At 37.6% G+C, this 22,120-nt stretch overlaps 1 protein-coding gene across 1 annotated transcript in view; it reads left to right on the forward strand.

Moving 5' to 3' along the window:
• The window catches only part of LOC120540065 (inositol polyphosphate-5-phosphatase A), a 542,509-nt gene that overhangs the window by 361,377 nt on the left and 159,012 nt on the right, over nt 1-22,120 (forward strand). The window contains exon 5 of the mRNA XM_039770535.1: nt 22,040-22,103. Coding sequence (XP_039626469.1) covers nt 22,040-22,103 — 64 coding nt within the window. The remainder of the gene's footprint in view (nt 1-22,039; nt 22,104-22,120) is intronic.

The raw sequence follows: 22,120 nt of genomic DNA on the forward strand, positions 1-22,120 counted from the left end.
AGTTTCTTAAATTTCCAGTTGTCACCATATTAAACACATAGCCTTTAATTATTACAAACATTAATCCATGCATGTCCATCACACTAGTTACTTTGTAAACTAACTGCTATAAATAACATATTGTACAGTATTCACAGTTAGTTGTTCTGCTTTCACTGTATGTCAACTTTAATTACTTAGTAACTGTACACCTTATTTTCTGAATCTCTACTTCCTAAAATATATGTATTCATTTTTTTTGTTGTTTAAGAGAAGGACAAGCTCTTCTTTGTGAAGTTCTAGAGTTCTGTACATAAGGAGAATTTGTTTATGATGGAACAGACATATAAAGGGTGAAAAGGGAGATGGGACATTTTCCTGGGCCAACTCTTTTGCTGACCATTCCCCTGACACAAAACTTCTTAGTGTCACAAAGAGTGGTCTGCCTTCTGTAGTAGTCTATGATCTAATAAACTAAATAGTCATCCACTTTTATTAGTTTTAGCTTATCTCCCGGCAGTGAGGTATGAAGGTACAGGAGAAGTTTAAAAAGAAAAACAAAAAAGGTACTCGTATAGCTGCCTGCTTTATCCCTGTTTATTAGAAAGATGATAACGTAGTATTGTCTGCCCCACTATGCACCTTATAGACCATCTGCTGTTCTCACCCTGATTGTCAAATGGCCAAGTTATGAGATATGGAGGCTACTGTGGAGAGCTTATTGTGTTTTCCAGTTAATAAAATGAATTACATATTTTAATAAATTCTTGTTTATCAAGGCAAAAGAGTGATGGCGTGTTGCATGTTGGATGTGAATCCATCTGTTTTCCATACATGCAGTTGTACAACTACTGCTACTACTATTACTACTTTTTTAAACAGTTTTCTTTATTTTTCTGCAGTAAAATTTATTGAAAAGCAGAGCAAAAATATACCAATAAGAGACTTGTCATCTTGATGCGGACAAGTAAACATCTTTAAGATGAGTAAATGTTTGTTCCAATGCCACTATTTATGGCCAAGAAATGCATCCAGACTACAAATAATATACTATATGTAATAAAACACTACATCAGCATGTTGTAGAAGGCACATTATACTACAGTTAGCTCATTATTAGTTTGCATTCTCATAAAAAACAGAACAACCACAATTGCTTGACAATGCCAACTCCCTACATTAAACTGAGTCCCATGGAATCACAACCTACATAAAGCAATACAGTTGTGTAAGACTATTTATTGCAGTTTCTTGTTCTGATAAATGATTACTTTTGTGGCCTGTGGGAGGGTGGTCCTACCGCCCAAACTCGACACAGACAAATGCAGGGCACAAGTTCAAAAAACACTTTTCTTTTTTTTTTTTTTTTATCCCTGTGGGAAACACTTTCCCCTGTTTGCCACATGTACAGCACAGTCCAAGCACAAACACAGCCCAAAACACACTTTACGTCTTCCTTTCTTTTCTCTCTCTCTTCACCTCTACTCCGACTCTGGCTCCTTGAGTATTGGTAGGGTGGCTCCTTTTACAGGACACCCAGAAGCACTCTAGGTGTCCAACGACCTTCTTCCATAGGGCTGAACAGTTCCTGAAGCACCCTCTGGTGGCACCCACAGAACCAAGAAGGGCTGCTCCAAACTCCAATTCCCAAGGAGCCTTGTGAGAGTCTGAGGCACCAATGCCACCCTGGGGGGCTGCCACCTAGCTCTCCAGGGGAGGTAATGCTCTGGATGCATTCTACTCCTTGTTTCTTTCAATGTAGAGGCGTCCCTGCCAGGCCTGTTTAACACCTGAGGCTTGGAGTATGCTTGTGGAGTCCCTGTTGAGGCAATTTGTAAAACTCTACTTCTTCATGGAAAAATGAAGTCTGCCCACATTAAACTAAACTCTTCACAATACATTAAGCAAAATCTGTTATTTTGTGAGGCGAGAAATGCTGATAATTTTCCATATAGATTTGCAATTCTAAATAAATTAATGTATTGATAATACAGTATTTGTAATATACTGAAACGCGTGTGGATGCATGTTCCTGAACTAGTAATTCTAGTTTTAAAATTTGACAGTTGTGTTTATTTTGCTGAACACAGGGTTGTGGTAAGTTGGGCCTATTTTGGGGTATTTTTCTAATTTCAATATAACAAAAAAATGCACATTTTTCTTACCCTTAACTATTGCTTATAGTAAAAAGTGCTTAAATTTCATTTAAGGTTTATTTGTTTTGTTTTGCCTTTAAACTGGTTGTATACATGTCACACTTAGAAGGTGGGAGATTGCAGTATAAATTGTCTTAATAATCCTTAAGCTGCCATGAGCTTCTAAACCAGTTACAAATGTGCCTTTAAACAGATGATGAAAGTGTCTGCCACTGTATTATGTGCATGTGACATCATCTATTCATACCCATCAGTACATCTATTCATACAAAATTTGATTACTTGGCATTTTGTTTGGCAGTGATGGGAAACACCACTAAACTTCTTATTGCTAAAATGATTCAAAATCTAATGACAGGGAAGACTATGCTAAATGGTTTACATTGCTGTCATGGTATTCAGATCATTCACTTTCTTCTTGTGCCCTTTGGATGGAGACTTTGTCATTCTGTACATTTGCATTGCTCCTGTATCTCAGTGCAAGTCTTTCACCACTGGATAAATGTGTCACTCACAATTGCTTTACATTTAATGTGATACAACTTGAATGCTCTGAGAATAAGCATGGCTAAACCATGTCAGGAACATGCATCCTATGTATTGAGCAGTTAGAGTCCCAAAGCACATAAATCCTGACAGTTCCAAAAACAAACACACCGTTAATAAAACCATAGCGAGACACAAACTGGGCTTTGCAGAACCTTTATAAAGTAAAAAGATTTATTTTTAAAAAAAAATGCTCTAAAATGAAAGCAAGCTTTGTAAAGCACAAATGGTAATGAAATTGGCTGAAGCAATAAGGCAATCCAAAGCAAACAAAATACCAAAACGGTATATTCAAAAGAAAGTCAAAAGGCCAGTAAATACAATAAGCACAGAAGAATCGCAGAACTTGACAAACACTCCTAAGGACATTCGAAATAAACCGCCACCATCTGTGGGCGAGCCTCCAGATTTATAGGGTGGAGGGCAGTTACTGGCAGCGATTGAAAGGTGCCCCACACCTTGGGGGACCACCCACAAAACACATGGAGCATAGCACAGGCCTAGAGAACAAAGCACATAGTAAATGAAAGTATCATTAACATAAAACAATGACCCAAAAGTGAGCAAAAAATACATAAAATAAGGATATGAACCCCATGCAGGGGGTATAACACCCTGCCTCTAAAGAGAGTTAACAAAATTCTAGAAATAAGCATCTTTATGCCACATACTCTATGTAGTTATCTGCTTATTGGGAAGAAAGTGAATAGCTACTCATCTGATCATGTTTTTTCCCCACTGCCTCCTATTTCTTGTGGTGTTTTGTGTCATGTTTATGTGCAAAACCAGATTTTTAAATGCAATTAATGGTTTATGCACTACAATCCCACCACAGTATTTCTCTCTGTGAAATTTTCCATCAAGCGTTCTTTATGACGTTTTTTTTTTCTGACTTCTTTCCCAACATCAGCTTAGCTGTTATTCCTCTTGAAATATTTCAAATTTCAGCATCACTGAAGTGACATCTCCTCTTTTATCCATGTTGGCCAACAAGCTGAGTGAATGGGTTTATATGCCAGCATGAAGATTGTAAATAAAACATGGTTTACTATTTTCTGCATTTGAACCTTAAAAGTAATTAGTACTAACCAGCTGATATCTACAAGCATTCTCATGCTAAATATACTAAAATGTTTCATTAAGATGATGCCCCAGTTTAATATCTAAAAATAATCTAAATATACTACTAACGACCTGGGTAGAAATGCAGAAAACAGTCTATCAAAACATGTCTTTTGTTATTGAAGCCATACACTCTTTAATTTGTGAAATTAAGCCTTATCAGGGAATTGCACCCACACTGCTTTATTTATTTATGCTCAGAATGCATATTTGTCTTTAATTACAAGCATAGGTTTACTCTCTAAACCGAGGTTTTAGGACAGGAGACCCAGTGTGTGACACATTTTCAATATAGCCTTGTTTCAAGACTCCCCACTTTACACCTTCAGCCACAGGCAACAGTAAGACATCACAGGTTTCTATGGCTCTAGCAAACGCAAAGGGGTCTGCTGTAAGACTTTAGTCAAGCATAATGGGATGTTACAATAACACCAGTGGGATAGGAATTGTGCAAATAATATTAATACCAAAGTGACAGGTGGCACATAATATTAAAGTGACAGATACAAAGGTGACATATTATTAAAATAAAGTGACTTGGCTTATGCTGATAGGATAAGTTTTAAAAATGCTGGAGAGGGATGAGGTTAGGACTATGCACTACAGTATAAATATTTTAATACAGTATATATAATTTTAAAATATATATATATATATATATATATATATATATATATATATATATATATATTCACTAGGGGGTTTGCCCCCTGCTTCCTTCGCTCGCCAACCCCAACCCCCCAAGGCCTGCACTACGCGCAAGCCACTTCGCGTCTCTGCTGCTCGCGTTGTGAAGAGTGGAGCTGAATGCACCTCAAGGAGATACAGTCGCTCCTCTGAAACCCCCTCTTAAATGGTGATACAATGGGACACAAATACAGGTTTTTTTTTACCTCCCCTTTGCTTGATTAGCTGCTGGTTTGTTGCTGCTGCTGTGCCGTGTGATCTGCATTTCACGCGGCGCTTCAAACATTTAAAAGCCTGTACAGCTGCTGTCCTACTCTTTGTCTTTTATTCCTGGCCCCGGACGTGGTTAAATCTCTTGGCACAAAGTCTCATCTCGGGGGACGTGAGTTCTTGATATTTTTTAGTTTAAAGTTTTAAAAACAGAACAATAATTTAAAAATATAACAACATCACATTAACGTTGGATAAATTCTGAAAAGAATGATACCAAACATATGCTGTATATTTATGTTTTAAAATAAGCCAGATTTAAAGAGTGAAAAAAAAAAGTGACATAAAAATGTCACACAAAATCGTTGCACTTTTTGGCTTAGGATTTTATATATAGAGAGTAGATATGTTTTATTTTTATTTCATCAAATATTTTTCTTTCCTATTTTGGGCGCCTTATTTTAGTTTTCGCTGTTTAAATCACAGCCTGAATTTCAATATTAAGTTTATATTTAACCAAACACTGTGTACAGTGCTGTCCAGTATAGCTGATATAAATTTACGGTTTTTAGCATCCATAGATGTTTCCTGTTTGTAACACCTTTTCCCAGAATTTTGAAAACTGGCTAATTTAACTTGCCCACCCATTATAAATGCTTAGATACAATTTCATGGCCAAAAAACCCCACAAAATATTAATGTTTAGGTCATTCATACAATAATGAAGTTGTAATCATGTGGTGAATGCCATCGTTCAGACAGACCTAACAATCAGATGTAGTGGCTGTGTGGACATGCTGGGTTTCAGGAAGCCAAGACTAGTATTAGCATGGATCACCAGCATGACCCACACAAGTTTCGGATGTTGCAAAGTCAGAGGATCAACATGCCATGTTCACTGAATTTCAGGGGTAGATCAAGGCTAGTGAAAGCAGTGCTGTTATAAACCACTGCTACAGGCAATGCCAAGTATGGTACAATGAGTGTGCCACACTCTTTTCACCCAAGATTTATTCTCACCATACAATGCCCTGAAAGCTAGTAATGACATATTGCTAATTTTGCTTTTCTAATTCTTGATAGTATTCAGGGAAAAAACAATAGATAAACTGCTGTATATTCTGTTACCCTGACAGCAAAAAATATTGGTATTTTAAGTTCTCATGTAGACAAAGAAGACCCGTTTAGTTGTATGTACTCAAGCTGATAAGACTTCATTCAGGAAATGATAAATGGCTAGTCATCAGACTTGTTGGCAAATACAGAAAGTGTCAGAGCAGTAGTTAATGAGAGCTTTACTTATGCATCTAGACCCAGTGTTCTTGTCCTGAAAGAGTTCAGCAGTGTGGACATAGTGCAGCTCAATAATTAGAATTGCTGACCCAGAGACCTGAGAACAAGAAATTGACCACTAGAATTTGGCTACATATTTTAAATAAGAAAGGTAGAGCGTTTACATGGATGTCTTCAATGCCATTGTGTCCTTTAATTACAGTCTTTTTTTGTGCACATTTAATTAAATATTGTAATTTATATTTGGAGAGACATTATATGCCATTATATCAAATTGGAAATGGTCTCAAGAATTAAAAAAGCAAAGCTGGTAACATGCTCCCTTCTTCTTGTTCAATATAAAAAAAAAATCTGCAAAAGACATATAATAGATGCAATAGATGGATTTTATATCCCAGGGTGAGTGAACTTACACTTTCTCTTGATGTATCTGAGCTCACAGTATATGAAAACTGATAGAAATGGGAAAAAAGGTTTTACTAAAGCCAATAGTTTTTTTTTTTTTCCCAAAATGTATACAGTTAATACAAATACAAGCAGTGTATCCACTGAGTGGGAGATGATTGGACAAACAGAGTATTGGTCTGGTGGCTATGTAACCACTGGTCATTAGCATGTAGTAAAAGGGATCAGTTGGCATTATTACATGCTCGGTCACCTCGGTCACCTTGTGGATGAGAGAGAGGTGTCAGTGTCAGCAGTTCCTCTTTAGAGATTTTGAGTTGACAGATTGTGTGAAACAGCAGACAACCGCTTTACCTTTTAATGCGAGATGTGAGTTTTTATTTGGCATATCCAGCACCATCTTAAATGAACAATTAGAGACTTTTGGTATTACAATTTTTCCATTTTTAAAGCATTAAAAGTAATTGTAGTTGTTCAATTGTACTGAACAGGGGGAATTGACAGGCATATCATTGGCATTGAATTGTGGTGTTTTTGATAATTTTCATTTGATACTGTTCAGTTAAGGATTGTCAGTTGTCTGTTTAGTTACATAGCAGAAATAAGTCTGCATTATACTGGCATTTTACATGCACATGTCTACCTTTGCCACCACTGACTATTAAGTAGGCCTGAATTATGACTGATAACTGCTAGGCCTGCTAATGAAACAATGACTATGAAGTAGATAGCATTCAAATTCATGAAAACCTTAATAATTTACTTTGTTTAATAGAAAATTCAAAAAGAATGATTAAAATCAGTTTCAGAGAAATTGAATGTTCAGATGGACAGATAACCAGTGAGATTATTTTATTCCACGAAAAGGTGCTAAGCAGAGTAAAACCATACTCCTCTTGCTACACATTAACACCTGAATGTTACTGTGCCGACCCGGGTCCTCCGTACGTGGAGTTTACATGTTCTCCCCGTGTCGGCGTGGGTTTCCTCCCACAGTCCAAAGACATGCAGGTTAGGTGGATTGGCGATTCTAAATTGGCCCTAATGTGTACTTGGTGTGTGGGTGTGTTTGTGTGTGTCCTGCGGTGGGTTGACACCCTGCCCGGGATTGGTTCCTGCCTTGTGCCCTGTGTTGGCTGGGATTGGCTCCAGCAGACCCCCATGACCCTGTGTTCAGATTCAGCAGGATGGAAAATGGATGGATGTTACTGTGCCATAAAAGTACTCAGGGTGTCAGAGCAATTAATACCACTGCTTTAGACTAGTCCCTAGTCTAGTAAGCACGATAATTTGAGATGACTTCACTAGCTGTCTGATGCCCACTGTAGCTTCAAGCTACTTATTTTCCTCCATTTGTCTCTCAAATGAATCTGTTGGAGCTCTTCATCAGTTTATTCTGGTTCATGCTGAAATGTGCTATGACTTCACGGAGGTCAAAGGAAGTGGTGAGTTCAGGAGACAGCACCAAATATGACTGGAAGGGTCTTCTACCAGAACACAGGAGAACACAAGCTAACTACCCACAAACAAATACCAAAGTCATAGTGAATGGGACATTTAAGTACTCTAGTGCTAAAGTCTTAGTACAGGCATGTTTTAGCTTCTTCTAACGTTAAGGAAGGTGCCAAAATGCACAACAGAGAAGAGACAAGGTCAAAGATAGGCAAAAAAAAGTCAAAGTTTGAAAGAGTACAAGTAAAAGGGGTCCTTGCAATATCTAATTTTTCTTTCCTTTGACTAAACTGCTCAAGATGTTTATTTGGCTTTTCGAATCCATGGATAAAGTACTTGCCTTGCTACATTTCTGTAAAGGAGTGCATGAAAAAGTCATACATAATGGTGACATCCAATCACGAGACAAGCATTGAACATTGCAAGCTTTAACTGTAAACAGAGGGAGTGTATTTTTAAAAATTAATAAATGTTTCACTTTAGAACACAATTTCCAATGGCAAGTTAATGTTCACCATAATTGTTAAAAATATCTTAAAATTGAGAAATACCAAATTGACCCTTTAAAATATCTGAATTGAACCGAGGTTACCTTGAGTGTTTGGGTCCTATTGCTGCTTTCTGATATTCCTAAACTAAAATCTGAGAAAACAGAGAGAGTGCAAATTTTACTTTAAAACGGGTTAAAAATTTGTCAAATTATCTGCATACCTCCATTAAAAACCAGAGCAAGCAATCACCACCAGTAAAATTCAAAACCCTTAAAGCAGGACTGTAGTTACAATAGGAAAACAAACATATTTTCCATTAAAGAGCTAGGGTGTTGTACTGTGTTAGTCACTATGGATATACAATTTTCATTACGCTATAACTTATTAAGTTTATTACTCCAAGCGTGTAGCCAACTGAATGGAGGACAAGTGGGACATTACATGGAAAATCAGTGAATTAATTCAATGAAAGTCTATTTTCGTTTATTACAAGATATTTCGAAAAATTCTTTTGTCTTGTATTGTTTTCCTGCATTGCATTAAAAAGTTGCATAATTAGATCTGGACCACCCTATAGTGAGAAATCAAGCAAAATGACGCCTTTTAAATATTATAATATTAAAGCTTTCGAGGCAACTCAGGCCCCTTACATCTTGCCTAAAGAAGGGGCCTGAGTTGCCTCAAAAGCTTGCATATTGTAAACTTTTTAGTTGGCCAATAAAAGGTGTAATTTTGTTTGACTTCTCACTACACAATAGAGCTGTAATCTTCCTCATATGTAACCCTAATTATGGTGCTTATGTGATTTTTTTTTTCTGTAAAACATACAGTAAGATTATGCCCCAGTACAAAAACTAAAAGAAAGTCACAGTACAGTATTACATCTATGTGTGCTAGATGTCAGCAAGTCAAGGAATTATTAACACCCAATAGCTTCACGGTAGTAGCTGTGAACTCTCATCACTGTCTGTGTGGAGGTTGATATTCTCCCAGTGTCTCCACAAGCTTTCCTCTAACTATGCCAGTTTTCCTTGGTGATCTCAAAGATGTGGAAATTAAGATAACTAGTGACTTTACATCGGCCCCATATGAGTCTGTGTCGGTGTGCATGTGAGTGTGTCTTGTGATAAACTTGCACCCTTAGGTAAGGTTGGGTACTTGCCTCCTAGCGATCCTGGGACTGGCGTTAAACCCTAACTGTGAATAAAATAAAACAGATTTAAAAACGGAAGAATGTCCCGGAACCTGTGCATTTATTTAAAATGCTAAACTGAAAGTGCTGCTCAATTTACACCATAAGGTAAATAGGAAAGGAATGCAATAAAACAGTAAAAATCTAGAGCCTATCCCAGCCTCCTCCTATCTGTGCACCCGAAAATGTTTGTTTATCATGGCGCTGGAGAGTGATGACCTATTAATTCATTGTACTTGTCATGTAAAATATTATTACTACTGCTGTCATCCTAGGGTTGGCCATTCATTGCAACTTCTTTTATGCCAGGGCCACTAAGAAAACTCATAATCATAATGTAATCATGTGACTGTCAGTTTTTGAACCATTTCATTATCAGAGTTCAAATTATACTTTTAACTAAAATCCATGTTCCTTTCAGTTCTTTTTGAAGTGTTCAGAATTGTTCTTCATGAAATTTTGTGAATTGCAGATTTCTGTCAGAGTCTGTCCATTGTTCCTTTGCTTGACTAATTATTGTTCTTCCTTTAGTTATTTTTTTTTCTTTGTTTTGTTAGATGCCAGTAACACAGAGACTGTGGCTAATGAGTCTCAGAGTTATATGTGGCAGTGAGCAGCGTGCAGGTGTTGTTTGGCTATCTATAATATATTTTCATTAAAGACCATTTTTATTTTGAGGTATGTTTCAACAATATTGTCAGGTAAATGGAACCTTGATAACATACTGTTGCCGTAATAACTAATAAAATCCTAATTTTATTGCATGGTTATTGTATTTCTGCCTTCAATTACTGCAATTACTCATTGCCTGCCTTCTCCAGGCTGAAGTGCAGCAGTTAATAGAGTGCATTTTACTAATGGAAAATTAAGTAGCACTTGTGACAGTTTGGTTTATAAATATGTAAAATATACTTTTAATTACTTCAAGTGAATCTGGCAGGTAATCAATAAAGTCAGACGTGACAAACATACTCTTGACATTCCGTATTGTAAAGAGGCTGGTAAAAGATAAGCACTTCCTGTCAGCATGGGCTCACTCTAATTAACATTTGAGCCTGTCATGTCTAATGATAAATGGATTAATTGCACAGTTCTAATATAATGCACTGTGCATAGGTAAAGGATAAAGGTTGGACTGAACTGTGATATTAAACATTTATTATAAGTTAAGTATATATTGCAGGCTTAAGCAATTGTTTCTCATTTAATGCACAGAAAGGCACACTGTTTTGTTTCATCTAATCCAGTCAAATGAGTTTTCCTTACTTGCATTGAATGGCATAATCAGGGAACCAGTCAGAGAGCCTCAATTAAAGAACAGAAAAGCAAAATTACAGAAGCTATGGATCAAATGCATGAAAAATGACTAATGCTCAATTTACTCAGGCATACTAAATCATCATTTAACTCTGACATTTTCAATGGTGTCAGAGTAGTCGGGTGGTCTCTTTGTTTAATCTTGTGAACCTGAGTCCAGTTGTTGATTACTCTGTTTTGACCAAGTGTGTGAACCAGAAGAAATCAAATATATTAATATTAACTGTCCAAGTTGTCAACTTTGAACATCTCTCCCTCTTTAATAATCTCCTGACATGGGGCTGGCTTAAAGCACATAAATATATAAATGAGTTATTGTCTGCTCCTCCAACATGCCCTTCTTTTACTTGGCTGTTCACCTTGAATCTTTCAGCGTGCAGCCTTCCTCATTTCTCCCACCTTCAGAAGACGGGAAAAAGAGCACGCACAGTTTGGGTCACAAAGAAGAGTTCTCATCAATTAAATGCATGACAGTATTTTCCTTTGGATGAACTTATATGTCAAGGAGATAGGCAGGACCTCATGTTTGTGCTTTTGACAAATCAGCAAATGTTTAATCTCAAGATGCGCTACTTCTCATAAATAATGCAGTGATCACTGAGCCAAAACTCTGTCTGCCAGGAGGGCGTCTCTTCCTCAAAGAAAATGACAAAATAGAGCTAAATCCATTACAACTGAGATGAGATTTTTCCCCTTTTTCTGTTGTAGTCGTTGGTGTGTTTTTTGCTTTTTTGGTTTTTTTTTTTTAATAATTTATGCCCTTAATCATCCTGCCTTTTCAGATCATGGTAAAAATCTTACTGTATATCATATGCTGTGAAAAATCCTGGAAATGTACAGCCCCTTCGTTCCACAATATAGACTATGCCGTGAATTATCCCAGACCTGTCAGGCCTCCTTGAAAAAGAAGGCAAGAACAACTATTTTCTTGTTGTGATATGTCATGTTGTGCTGCGCTGAACTAGGAAATAAAATATGCTTCTCTGCTTTGCATACTCCCTGGCTAAAGCTAATCTGTCAAAAGAACACAGTTTTTAAAATCAAGTTTTTGTCAAAAAATAGCATTATTAAATGCTCAGGATCCAACTTTTAATTTAAAGTCTTATTTTTCCACAATAGTGTCATGAATTTTACTAGCACCACTGTGTTAAATAAGTTAAGTTTTGCTTTAGCAAGCAAAAGTTCAGACTTATTTTTGCCTAATATGGTTCCATGAGATGCTTTAGGTGTTCCTAAGTTTAACAACTATCCCTTCTCACTGTGGGCAGGTATGATTATAAATGTTTGTCTACTGTGATTATTTTCACACTTTGTACTTTAACTTTCTCGGTGTTAACATTAAGCATGTCTCAGGCTCAGAATTCTATGCAATTACGGTTAATCATGAGTCAGAATCTGAGTAACGTGTAATGATCTGCTTTATGTTAATTTTAAGGATGTATAGCGCTTGGGACAGTATTCTGCTGCCATCTAATGGATGAAATAATAATATAATAATTTGAAATAATATGAAATAATTTTAAGTTAACTCATCAATATTCATGAGTTGGGTGGAGCCTCCAACTGAAAACACAAGGGCAAACTAAAATCAATGAAGGTAGTTTTACAACAAACTGAAACTGATCCATTACTCGAATCAAGCAATAGTGATGACAATATGAATTTGCCATCAGACGATCACACAGAAAGTGAAACTGATGCATGATACAGTGAATTTGGTAATGTGAATCTTTAGCGTGATGCGACAGTAGCTCTGTGACACAAAAAGGCACAATAATTCTGATCGAGTGCAAGGACCTTAGCCCTTTAAGTACTATTCACAATACGGCAACTGTCAATGGAAATATGGAAGTCGCTAAGCCTTGCTCTGTGGTAGCCTGTAACGTGGACGTGTACAGGACAGGCGGTGACATTCTACCCTCTGAAGGAACAGAAAAAATATGAGAGAAGTCTGCAAAGAAACACGCTTCTTTTATCTCAGCTGCAACATTGGACAGTACATTGGTGACTCTCTCAAAATGTATTACCCAAAGGACGTGTACTAAATCTAAATTATTACAGCAGTGGACATAAGACCTACCTTTTCTACTTTATTTATGTTGACGTGTTGGTATTTACATGTTTTTGTTAAACATAATAATACTTTTACTTGTTTATAAAAGTCAATGCTTTTGGCTTGTTTTTCCTGGGGTAAACATAATACTAAGGAGGTTAATCCATTAATTAAAAACTTTAAAATGGCATTCTCAAATGTACTTGTTGTGGTTCAGAGTCATGGGTAACCAAAAATACTGCAATTAGTTGATATTTTAAGGGCATTTATTTGCAAAAAAAAAAAAAGACCTGTTCTTAGCTAGTGTGCTCATCCCAATCAAACCAATGATCTATTGGTGACCTTCCTAAGAATTTAATAGCCCTACACCTTGGCTACACAAGGTTTGTACACTGTGTTTCCTGTTTTATCCATGATATTATAATTTTTAATAACTGTTTATACTAACTGAAATGATTTACCAAAGAGGTGTACATCAGTTGACTCTTGTTATTTGCATGCTCTATTTGGTTGTTGCTCTTCCAGAGCCAATTCTTATGTCATGTTACATAACACATGGAGTACCTTTGCTGTTAGCCTTTCAGCTAAAGTTCTTGGCCTTAATTATGATGTTCTAGGCAACATCCTGGAGGGAAGGCTACATTAATGGAATCATGTACAAGGTATTGTTCATCCTCCTAGACCACATTTGTCAAACCCCAACTACTTTAATTAGAACCTACTTCTTTTCCTTTAATTTTAGGTGACTTGATTTTTGTGATTCATAAAGCTTTTCAACAGCTAAACAATAATTATAAATCAAAATAAGCCAAAAGATGACCTGCCTACTAAATCCCATTTACACCTGTGTGTCTATCAAACAAATCTGTTTTAATAAAATATTTGAAAAAGGAACAGTCAGGGTTTGTGGCATATTAATATGCTCAAAACAGGTTGATGTTGCTCTCAGGAAAATAAAAGTCAACAGTTTTTGTCTGAAGTGGCAGGTCAGTAACAAAATATATAATTAAATAGCAAGCTTCATTAACAGCAAGAATTGGCTTTTAATTAAGAAATTTGTTGTAGCAAAAATGGTGACCCTCCAGGAACTGAGCTTGAAAACCCAGAGTTTGCTGATCATCTGTCTGCTCATTTTTTATCTAATTATGGTTTGGCTGCTAGTTATGAAAAACAAATAACAATTAAAGGTTAAAAAATCTTAAAAAGTAAACTAAAATAAAAGCAAAAAAAATCCATTAGCAGCAGTAATGAATTGAGAAAGAGACTGGAACAAAAATCTGCAGGATTTGAGTTGGATATCCCTGCCCTGGATGATAGATGGCAACAACAGGTTTCAGGTGCCTATGTTCCTCAGGCTCCTTTTGGGTTTCCTGGACTGTTCAAGTCTAAGAAAGTTTCAAGGATACTTGCAACTGCCAGAGAGGTTTACACATACAGCCTCAGGAGTTTTCTAGTACCAAGCCAGCCATGAAAGTGACTCTGAAGTTCACCTGGAAATCATGTGCTAGGGGAATTTAGAGTTGCCATTTGTGATGTTTACCTTCCCTCATCATTGGGTTCATGTGAATTTGTGATCAGATATTTGGAAGGGACTAAGTCACTGTTAATTTGATGCTTGTCTACACAAAAAGTCGTTAAAGGTAAGATCTGATTTTGTGTGAAAATTAAAAGCACACTCACAACATTCCACATACATTCTGGCTGACCAGGTTCATTTTTGCTTTGTTCTCTCCCCCACCATAACTTATAGTCTACAGGGGTTTGGTTCAAAAGCTATAGATTTATCAAATATCTCAATGTCCAGTTTTCAACGAATCTTGACATCTTAGGGCCTCTTGATACTGAAAACATCGATATCTCGATGATGGGTGTGTTTCTTGTCTGTGTGTGTGTCTGTGTGTCACAGTTTCTTGATGATGGTCTAGAGCTAAAATGGCAGGACGGAAAAATACTAAACTTGATGTTTAAGCCTGTTATGAGATGATGGTGTGCTGATTAGGTTTTGAGCCAAATCATGCAAGAGAAAGTGTCACTCTAGAGGAACCCTCAAATGCTGTAATTCTGCAATTAATTATGATTTCCTCCGTCAATTGCTATCGTAATGACCTATTTTATGATCAGAAAGATCGGCATGAGAGCAGTTAATAATTACTGAAATGTTATAGAGTAGTTCGGGTAACTTGGTTCCTATGGCACCAAGCCTACTGATGCTCATGTCCAAATTGTTTTTATTTCATGTTATTGGCTAAAGTCATAGGTTATTATTGCATCACATCTTAAAGGACATGAGAGCATTGTATTTCTAAATTGTTTAACTGGGAACCTCAACTTCAAAAGGTGTTTGCAAGAAATGTAGCATTTAAACAGCCTCCTTGACACAGGCCAGACAAGCTTTGATATGGGTATGGAGTGTTGCCATGGGGTCTGATGGAAGGAAGAGAAGCCAGTATGGTGTAAGAGGAAGGTGTGAGAGGAATGAAGGAGTGTTGTGTTTCTGCTGGTTGGTGTGAGTATGAGGACTAACAGACAGTCATTGTATTTTGTAAACCCAAAGGGGCACAGGCCTTCTTAATTTTAATATTGTTTGTCCCACCTCCTTCTATGTTACTTACCTCATTGTATGTTTATTTTTGAACAATAAGCAACTGTGTCTGGGTTTGGAGGTCTTCTTCAGAGCACCCCCAGGTAGTCACAAGTGTTATAGGAATGGTGCATATCAAGAAGCTTAATTTTTATTATGTGCATTTGTTAAACCCAATATTCCACTTGATGTCCTTTTCTTCAGCTTCTGTCACATGCAATCTACTATAGGTTCAAACTCTTTTGTGCCAACTATCTATATATATAATTCACTAAGGGCAAGCAAGACACTGAGGGCATGCAAGACAGTGAGCGCAAGCAAGACAGAGCCCCGCCCGCCAACTCTTAAGACCATGGGATACGCTCGACAGAGCCCCTACCGCCAACTCTAACCCTCCTACCGCGTCAGGGGGATACGCACGACAGAGCCACGCACACCAACTGTAAGCGTCCTTCTGAGTCCAGCGTCGCTCTCGAGGCACACAACAACTCACCAAACACAGCCTCAGTCGCTTTCGTCTGTGCAAAAGTCCACATGCACCTCTGAGCCACGTTGACTTTACACCGCACGCAAGACAGAGTTCCATGATCAAAAACTCACAAAGCCCTGCCCACCAACTCTAACTAAGGGCAAGCAAGACAGAGAGCCACGCCTGTCAATTCACAGAGCCCCGCCCACCAACTCTAAGACCATGGGATACGCACGTATTTAATGTATAAATGGATATAAATAATTGGATGTAAACGATTCGCCAAAATCTGTTGTATTTAAACAATACTGTTTAAAATGTTATTGTTTTTTCATCAGAAAATCCGGTTTCAACGTGTACCTGTATTAGTTTAAATGGCACTTCTACCACTTTCAATAGGGCGGACGCGCTGACTTATCGTGTCGACTGGGCAACACAGTGAATACAGCGTCTATCTATATATGTCTGTATTTTCCGTAGCCTGCTACAGGAAGGCACTCACTTGACCACTGGCATTGGTTTCGCTCCTTGATATTTTCGTTATACTGCGATGGTGGTTTCCTAAGCCTTTGTTATACTGAATTCCTTTCTCACCATTTTCTGTTCCTATTCCTACACCGCCGTATGCTACGGCGGGCTTTGGCTAGTATTCACTATTGTTTAAGTATTTTCTATGAAAGCTGTAGTTACAAGTGGCAGGTGATTGAGTCCTGTTGTCTGTGATCTTAGCGCTTAGCTTACTGCTGACATTGTTTGTCAAGAACATAAACTGCTCATCTCTCCATTTCACAGCACATACCCATATATTACTCACTACGCTTTTCATGATAATGGGTGAAAATGTTTTGGTTTTTTTCTATCATTAATTCATAATGTATGTTGTACTCCTCCTATTGTTGGCATCTCTCACAGTAAGGTACTGATTCAGAATGAATGTTTGTCATCATTATATGACTTCTAATGAAGCAATGTTCCAAATTTTATTAAAGCAACATAGCTACTAACAATACCAAAATCCTCGTCTGCTTGTATTTTGCCTTTTCTGGTTTTGAAATTTCATCCTTCATTTTAGCTAATTAGAGATTCTTTGGTCTGCTTTCACTCTTACTATCTTAATTGTAGAAACCACAAAAATTATTTCAGATTTATTAAAATATAGATTTGCAACAGTGATAATAACTCTTGAAATGACTGATAATAATGTTGAAAACACAACTCATACCCCATACAATTATTTCTTGTTAGCAATAAAATGTCAACATGGTGTTAGTAGTGTTAGGGAATGTATTCTGTATTACAGTTTCAGTTCTCGTATTCAATGGTACCATATAAATTAATCTATATGGGGCTATACTTTCTGTACACAGACCGGCAACCCAGTATCTTAGCTTGGCTCAATTGACTCTGGTGGAATGCTCTTCCTTCTTAGCACTGTGTAAAGAAATCATCATATGGTATTTAAGGAGCAGCTAGATTTCCACAGTCTGTTTTATCTCAGTAGTTATAGATCTAACAAGCAGAAAACAGCTCTGGGGACTCATGGTTAAAAAAAAAAAACAGTGCTTTTATGTATTTTAGCCTGAGGACCCAAGCATTTAGACACCTTGGCATTCACATTGAAAGTTTATATTCCTCAGGTACTGGTTTATTTTTACCATTGAATGTAATAAACGCTTTGCTTGTATTTATTTTACCCAGTTGTTTTATTTTGCTACAAGATGATGCTTAGTCTGTTTACTTAAGGTGAAGTATAATGTTACAATTAATTTTCCCTATGCTGAATCTTATTTTATTTTATACAGCTTTGTATTCTAAACCATATTTCTATAAACTGAACCAGCTTTGTATTTCTGTGACATGTTACCTGAGTAATGCAGCCTTTTTACAAAGCAGGAGTCGAGTCTGGTAATCATCTAAAGTGCTATTTTTACATTTTTCATAATTAACTTTTCCTATTTCCTTTTATAAATTAGAACATTAAAACACTAGACGAGAACTGGCCATTCAGCCCAACAAAGCTCGCCAGTCTTATCCACTTATTTCTTCCAAGAAATCATCAAGTCAAGTTTTGAAAGTCCCTAACGTCTTACTGTCTACCACACTACTTGGTAGCTTATTCCAAGTGTCTATCGTTCTTTGTGTAAAGAAAAACTTCCTAATTTTTGTGCGAAATTTACCCTTAACAAGTTTCCAACTATGTCCCCATGTTCTTGATGAACTCATTTTAAAATAACAGTCTCAATCCACTTTACTAATTTCCTTCATAATTTTAAACACTTCAATCATGTCACCTCTTAATCTTCTTTTGCTTAAACTGTAAAGGCTCAGCTCTTTTAATCTTTCCTCGTAATTCATCCCCTGTAGCCCTGGAATCAACCTAGTTGCTCTTCTCTGGACCTTTTCTAGTGCTGCTATGTCCTTTTTGTAGCCTGGAGACCAAAACTGCACACAGTACTCAAGATGAGGCCTCACCAGTGCATTATAAAGGTTGAGCATAACCTCCTTGGACTTGTACTCCACACATCGTGCAATATATCCAAACATTCTGTTAGCCTTCTTAATGGCTTCTGAGCACTGTCGGGAAGTCGATAGCTTAGAGTCCACTATGATTCCTAAATCCTTCTCATAAGGTGTACTCTCAATTTTCTGACCACCCATTGTGTATTAAAACCTAATATTTTTACTTCCTATGTGTAATACTTTACATTTACTGACATTAAATGTCATCTGCCACAAATCTGCCCAAGCCTGTATGCCATCCAAGTCCTTCTGTAATGATATAACGGATTCCAAATTATCTGCTAATCCACCTATCTTGGTATCATCTGCAAACTTAACCAGCTTGTTACTTATATTCCTATCTAAATCATTTATATATATTAAAAATAGCAGCGGCCCTAGCACTGACCCCTGTGGAACGCCACTCTTAACATCGGCCAGTTTTGAAGCGGTTCCTCGCACCATCACCCTCTGCTTCCTGTGTCTGAGCCAATTCTGCACCCATCTAAAAACATCACCCTGAACTCCCACTTCTTTTAATTTGATGCTCAACCTCTCATGTGGCACCTTATCAAATGCTTTCTGAAAGTCCAGATAAATAATATCATAAGCTCCACTTTGATCGTATCCTTTTGTTGCCTCCTTATAGAATTCCAGCATGTGAGCATGGTTATCCACTTGCTCACTTGTAAACGCCTCAGATAAATGTAAGTTTAGGGCATTCGCTATTTCACTGTTGGTATCTTTTAATTCCCCTTTACTATTTCTGATGCACTTGACCTCCTCCTTGACTGTTTTTTACTACTAAAATACTGAAAGAATCTCTTGGGGTCTTCTTTCACCTTATCTGCTATATTCCTCTCCAGCTGTCTTTTAGCCTCTCTGATATCCTTCTTAATGGTTGCCCTCATGTTCTCATACGCTCTACGGTTCACTTTGCAGTCATTAGTCTTATATGCCTTATGAAGCTGTTTTTCCTTTTTTAAATCTTTATTAATCCACGTGGAGTTTTTTTAGTTTCCCATTAATTCCAAATTTAGGTATGTATCTGTCCTGCATTACATGTAACACATTTTCAAACCTGTTCCACTGCTCCTCCACTGTCTCCACACTTAAATGCTTATCCTAGTCTATCCCACTTAGACTTTGTTGCATCTGCTCAAAATTAGCCCTACCAAATTTCAACTTAACAATTTCAGTCTTTGCATCTGCGCTCTTACAAAATACTGAGAATTGTATTACATTATGGTCACTTGACCCTAGTGGTTCAATCACCTCTACCCCCTCAATTCTATCCTGATTATTACAGAATACTAAATCCAGACAGGCTTCACCCCGTGTTGGTGCTCTAACATGCTGTGTTAAAAAACAGTCGCTGATTACTTCTAAAAACTCCTGATCTTGTGCTCCTCCATCTGCAAGGTTATCCTAAATGACTATGATATCTCCCTGTAAACTTGCCTTTTTGATATTACTAAAAGGATGTGTGCTGTAATTACTGTCTGAATTGGGTGGTCTATAACATACTCCTAAAATAAGACCTCCTTGCCTAATATTTTCCAGGCGAAGCCACATGTCCTTACTAAGATGGGTCTCATCATCCAACTGAAGATGACTTACATTTAAACCCTGTTTAGCATAAACAGCAACCCCACCTCCTTTTCTGTTCTGTCTATCCTTCCTAAAAAATGTGTATCCCTTTATGTTACACTCATCCCCATCTTTGTTATTTAGCCAGGTTTCCGTTATTGCTATAATATCATAATTATGCTCTGCTACATACAACTCCAACTCACTTACCTTATTTTTGATACTTCTAGCATTAAGGCAAGCTATTTTTAATGTGTTACTCCTTCTTATATTTATATGTTTGCTTAGAATTTGCATTACTATACATTTTTATTTCTACACCATTGTTTGTTCTTCCATGTATAGATCTAAATCTGGCCTGTTCTAAACTCCCTGCCCCCCCCATTCCCTAGTTTAAACAGTCCTCGACTAGCCTACACATACTCCTCCCCAATACATTGGTGCCCCTCCGGTTCAGATGTAATCTGTCACGGCAGAACAGGTCCCGTCTCTTACAAAAGGAGTCCCAATGCCCCAAAATCCTATACCCTTCTACCCTGCACCAAGATTTGAGCCACGCGTTAAACCTTCTAATCTCCTCAATCTTACCTGGACTGGCACTTGGCACAGGCAGAACTTCGGAGAACACTACCTTGTCAGTTCTGCTCCTCAGCTTGGCACCTAACTCTTTGAATTTGGATCACAGAAAGATCCAGCCCCGCTCTGGCCAAGAGCCTATCCACCCTTCCAGGGAGGTCTCCCACCTGTGCTCCTGGAAGGCAACACACCGTGCGAGACTCTCTCTCTCTGGAGCACACCTGCGCTTCAATCCCCCTAATGATTGAGTCCCCAACTATCACTACCTCTCTCTTTTTGGGAACTGGTTTTGAGATGGCCTGTTGGGGCTCCACATCCCTGCCTACCAGCTCAGAATTATCAGAGTCACCGTCCAGCTCCACCAGGACATGATAATGGTCTGACACTTATAATTCTGGGGTTGATGCCCCCAGACAGTGTGCACCCTTTACCTTACGCCTTGTGACCGTGACCCACTTATTTCTACCTGTCTGGTCTGGAATCTCCTCCCGCGCCACCTTGGGGATGCACACTATCTCTCTAAAGGACACCTGGGCCAAGTCTGCCAATTCTCAATTACAACGCAGGTCAGCCAGCTCCTCCAGTTCAGCGACCCTGAGCTCGAGGTGCTGGATCAGCTGGCATTTCTTGCAGATGTAGCCCTCATAGACAACTGGCTCTTCCAAATCATCATCTAAAAAGTCCAACATCCAACAGGACTTGCATTGAACTGGTCTGATTATTAAAATTGGATTTGGGATTATTGATCTGGTTAATTATCAGATTCTCATCAAACTTAAAATGTATGACCTTTTTCTCTGGGAGTTTTTAAATGTAGGACATGCACCAGTTATCACTGATGCGTTTAGCTCAGTAGACTGAGTTCAAATTGAGGCCTTGTCACTTGAGTTTGTTTTTTTCGTTCTTCATGAGTTTTGCCCCGAAAAACCTAACATATATGTTTTTAGGATAAGTGATGACTCCAAATTGGTCCAGTATGAATAAATTAGGATGTGTGTGAGTGTGTCCTTTGATGGGACTGTCCTGTCTAGTATTGTTAAGTGCTTTGTGACTGTTGCTGCCTGCAGCCACCATTACCCTGAACTGGAGAAGCAAAGTATATGTTGTGGAAACATTCACAACTAGGAAATAAACACTCCTTTAGTGCAAGAACATTTTATGACATTATGACCAGCACGAATAAGAGAAACCTAACTCTGGAAGGAAAGCAAAAAGCAACATAATAACATCAAGTAAATGAACATGAAGAAAACACCCAATCTGAGATTCAATGCTTTGAAAGTACAGTGAGACACACATTCTACCTGCTGTGCCACTGTGTTGGTTATGGTAGTTCCATAATATTGAAACTATATTTTACTCATAAAGTGATTTATACTTGTAATGAAAATCATGAAAGTTTTTTTCTTTTTTCTTTGCAGGCATTAGGAAGTTGTTACTTTCTACATGAATCATTGAAAAATGTGCACCAGTTTGATTTTAAAGGTAAATCTTCATTGTCT

The sequence above is a fragment of the Polypterus senegalus genome, chromosome 1, assembly GCF_016835505.1.
Source record: "Polypterus senegalus isolate Bchr_013 chromosome 1, ASM1683550v1, whole genome shotgun sequence".
Classification (NCBI taxonomy): Eukaryota; Metazoa; Chordata; class Cladistia; order Polypteriformes; family Polypteridae; genus Polypterus; species Polypterus senegalus.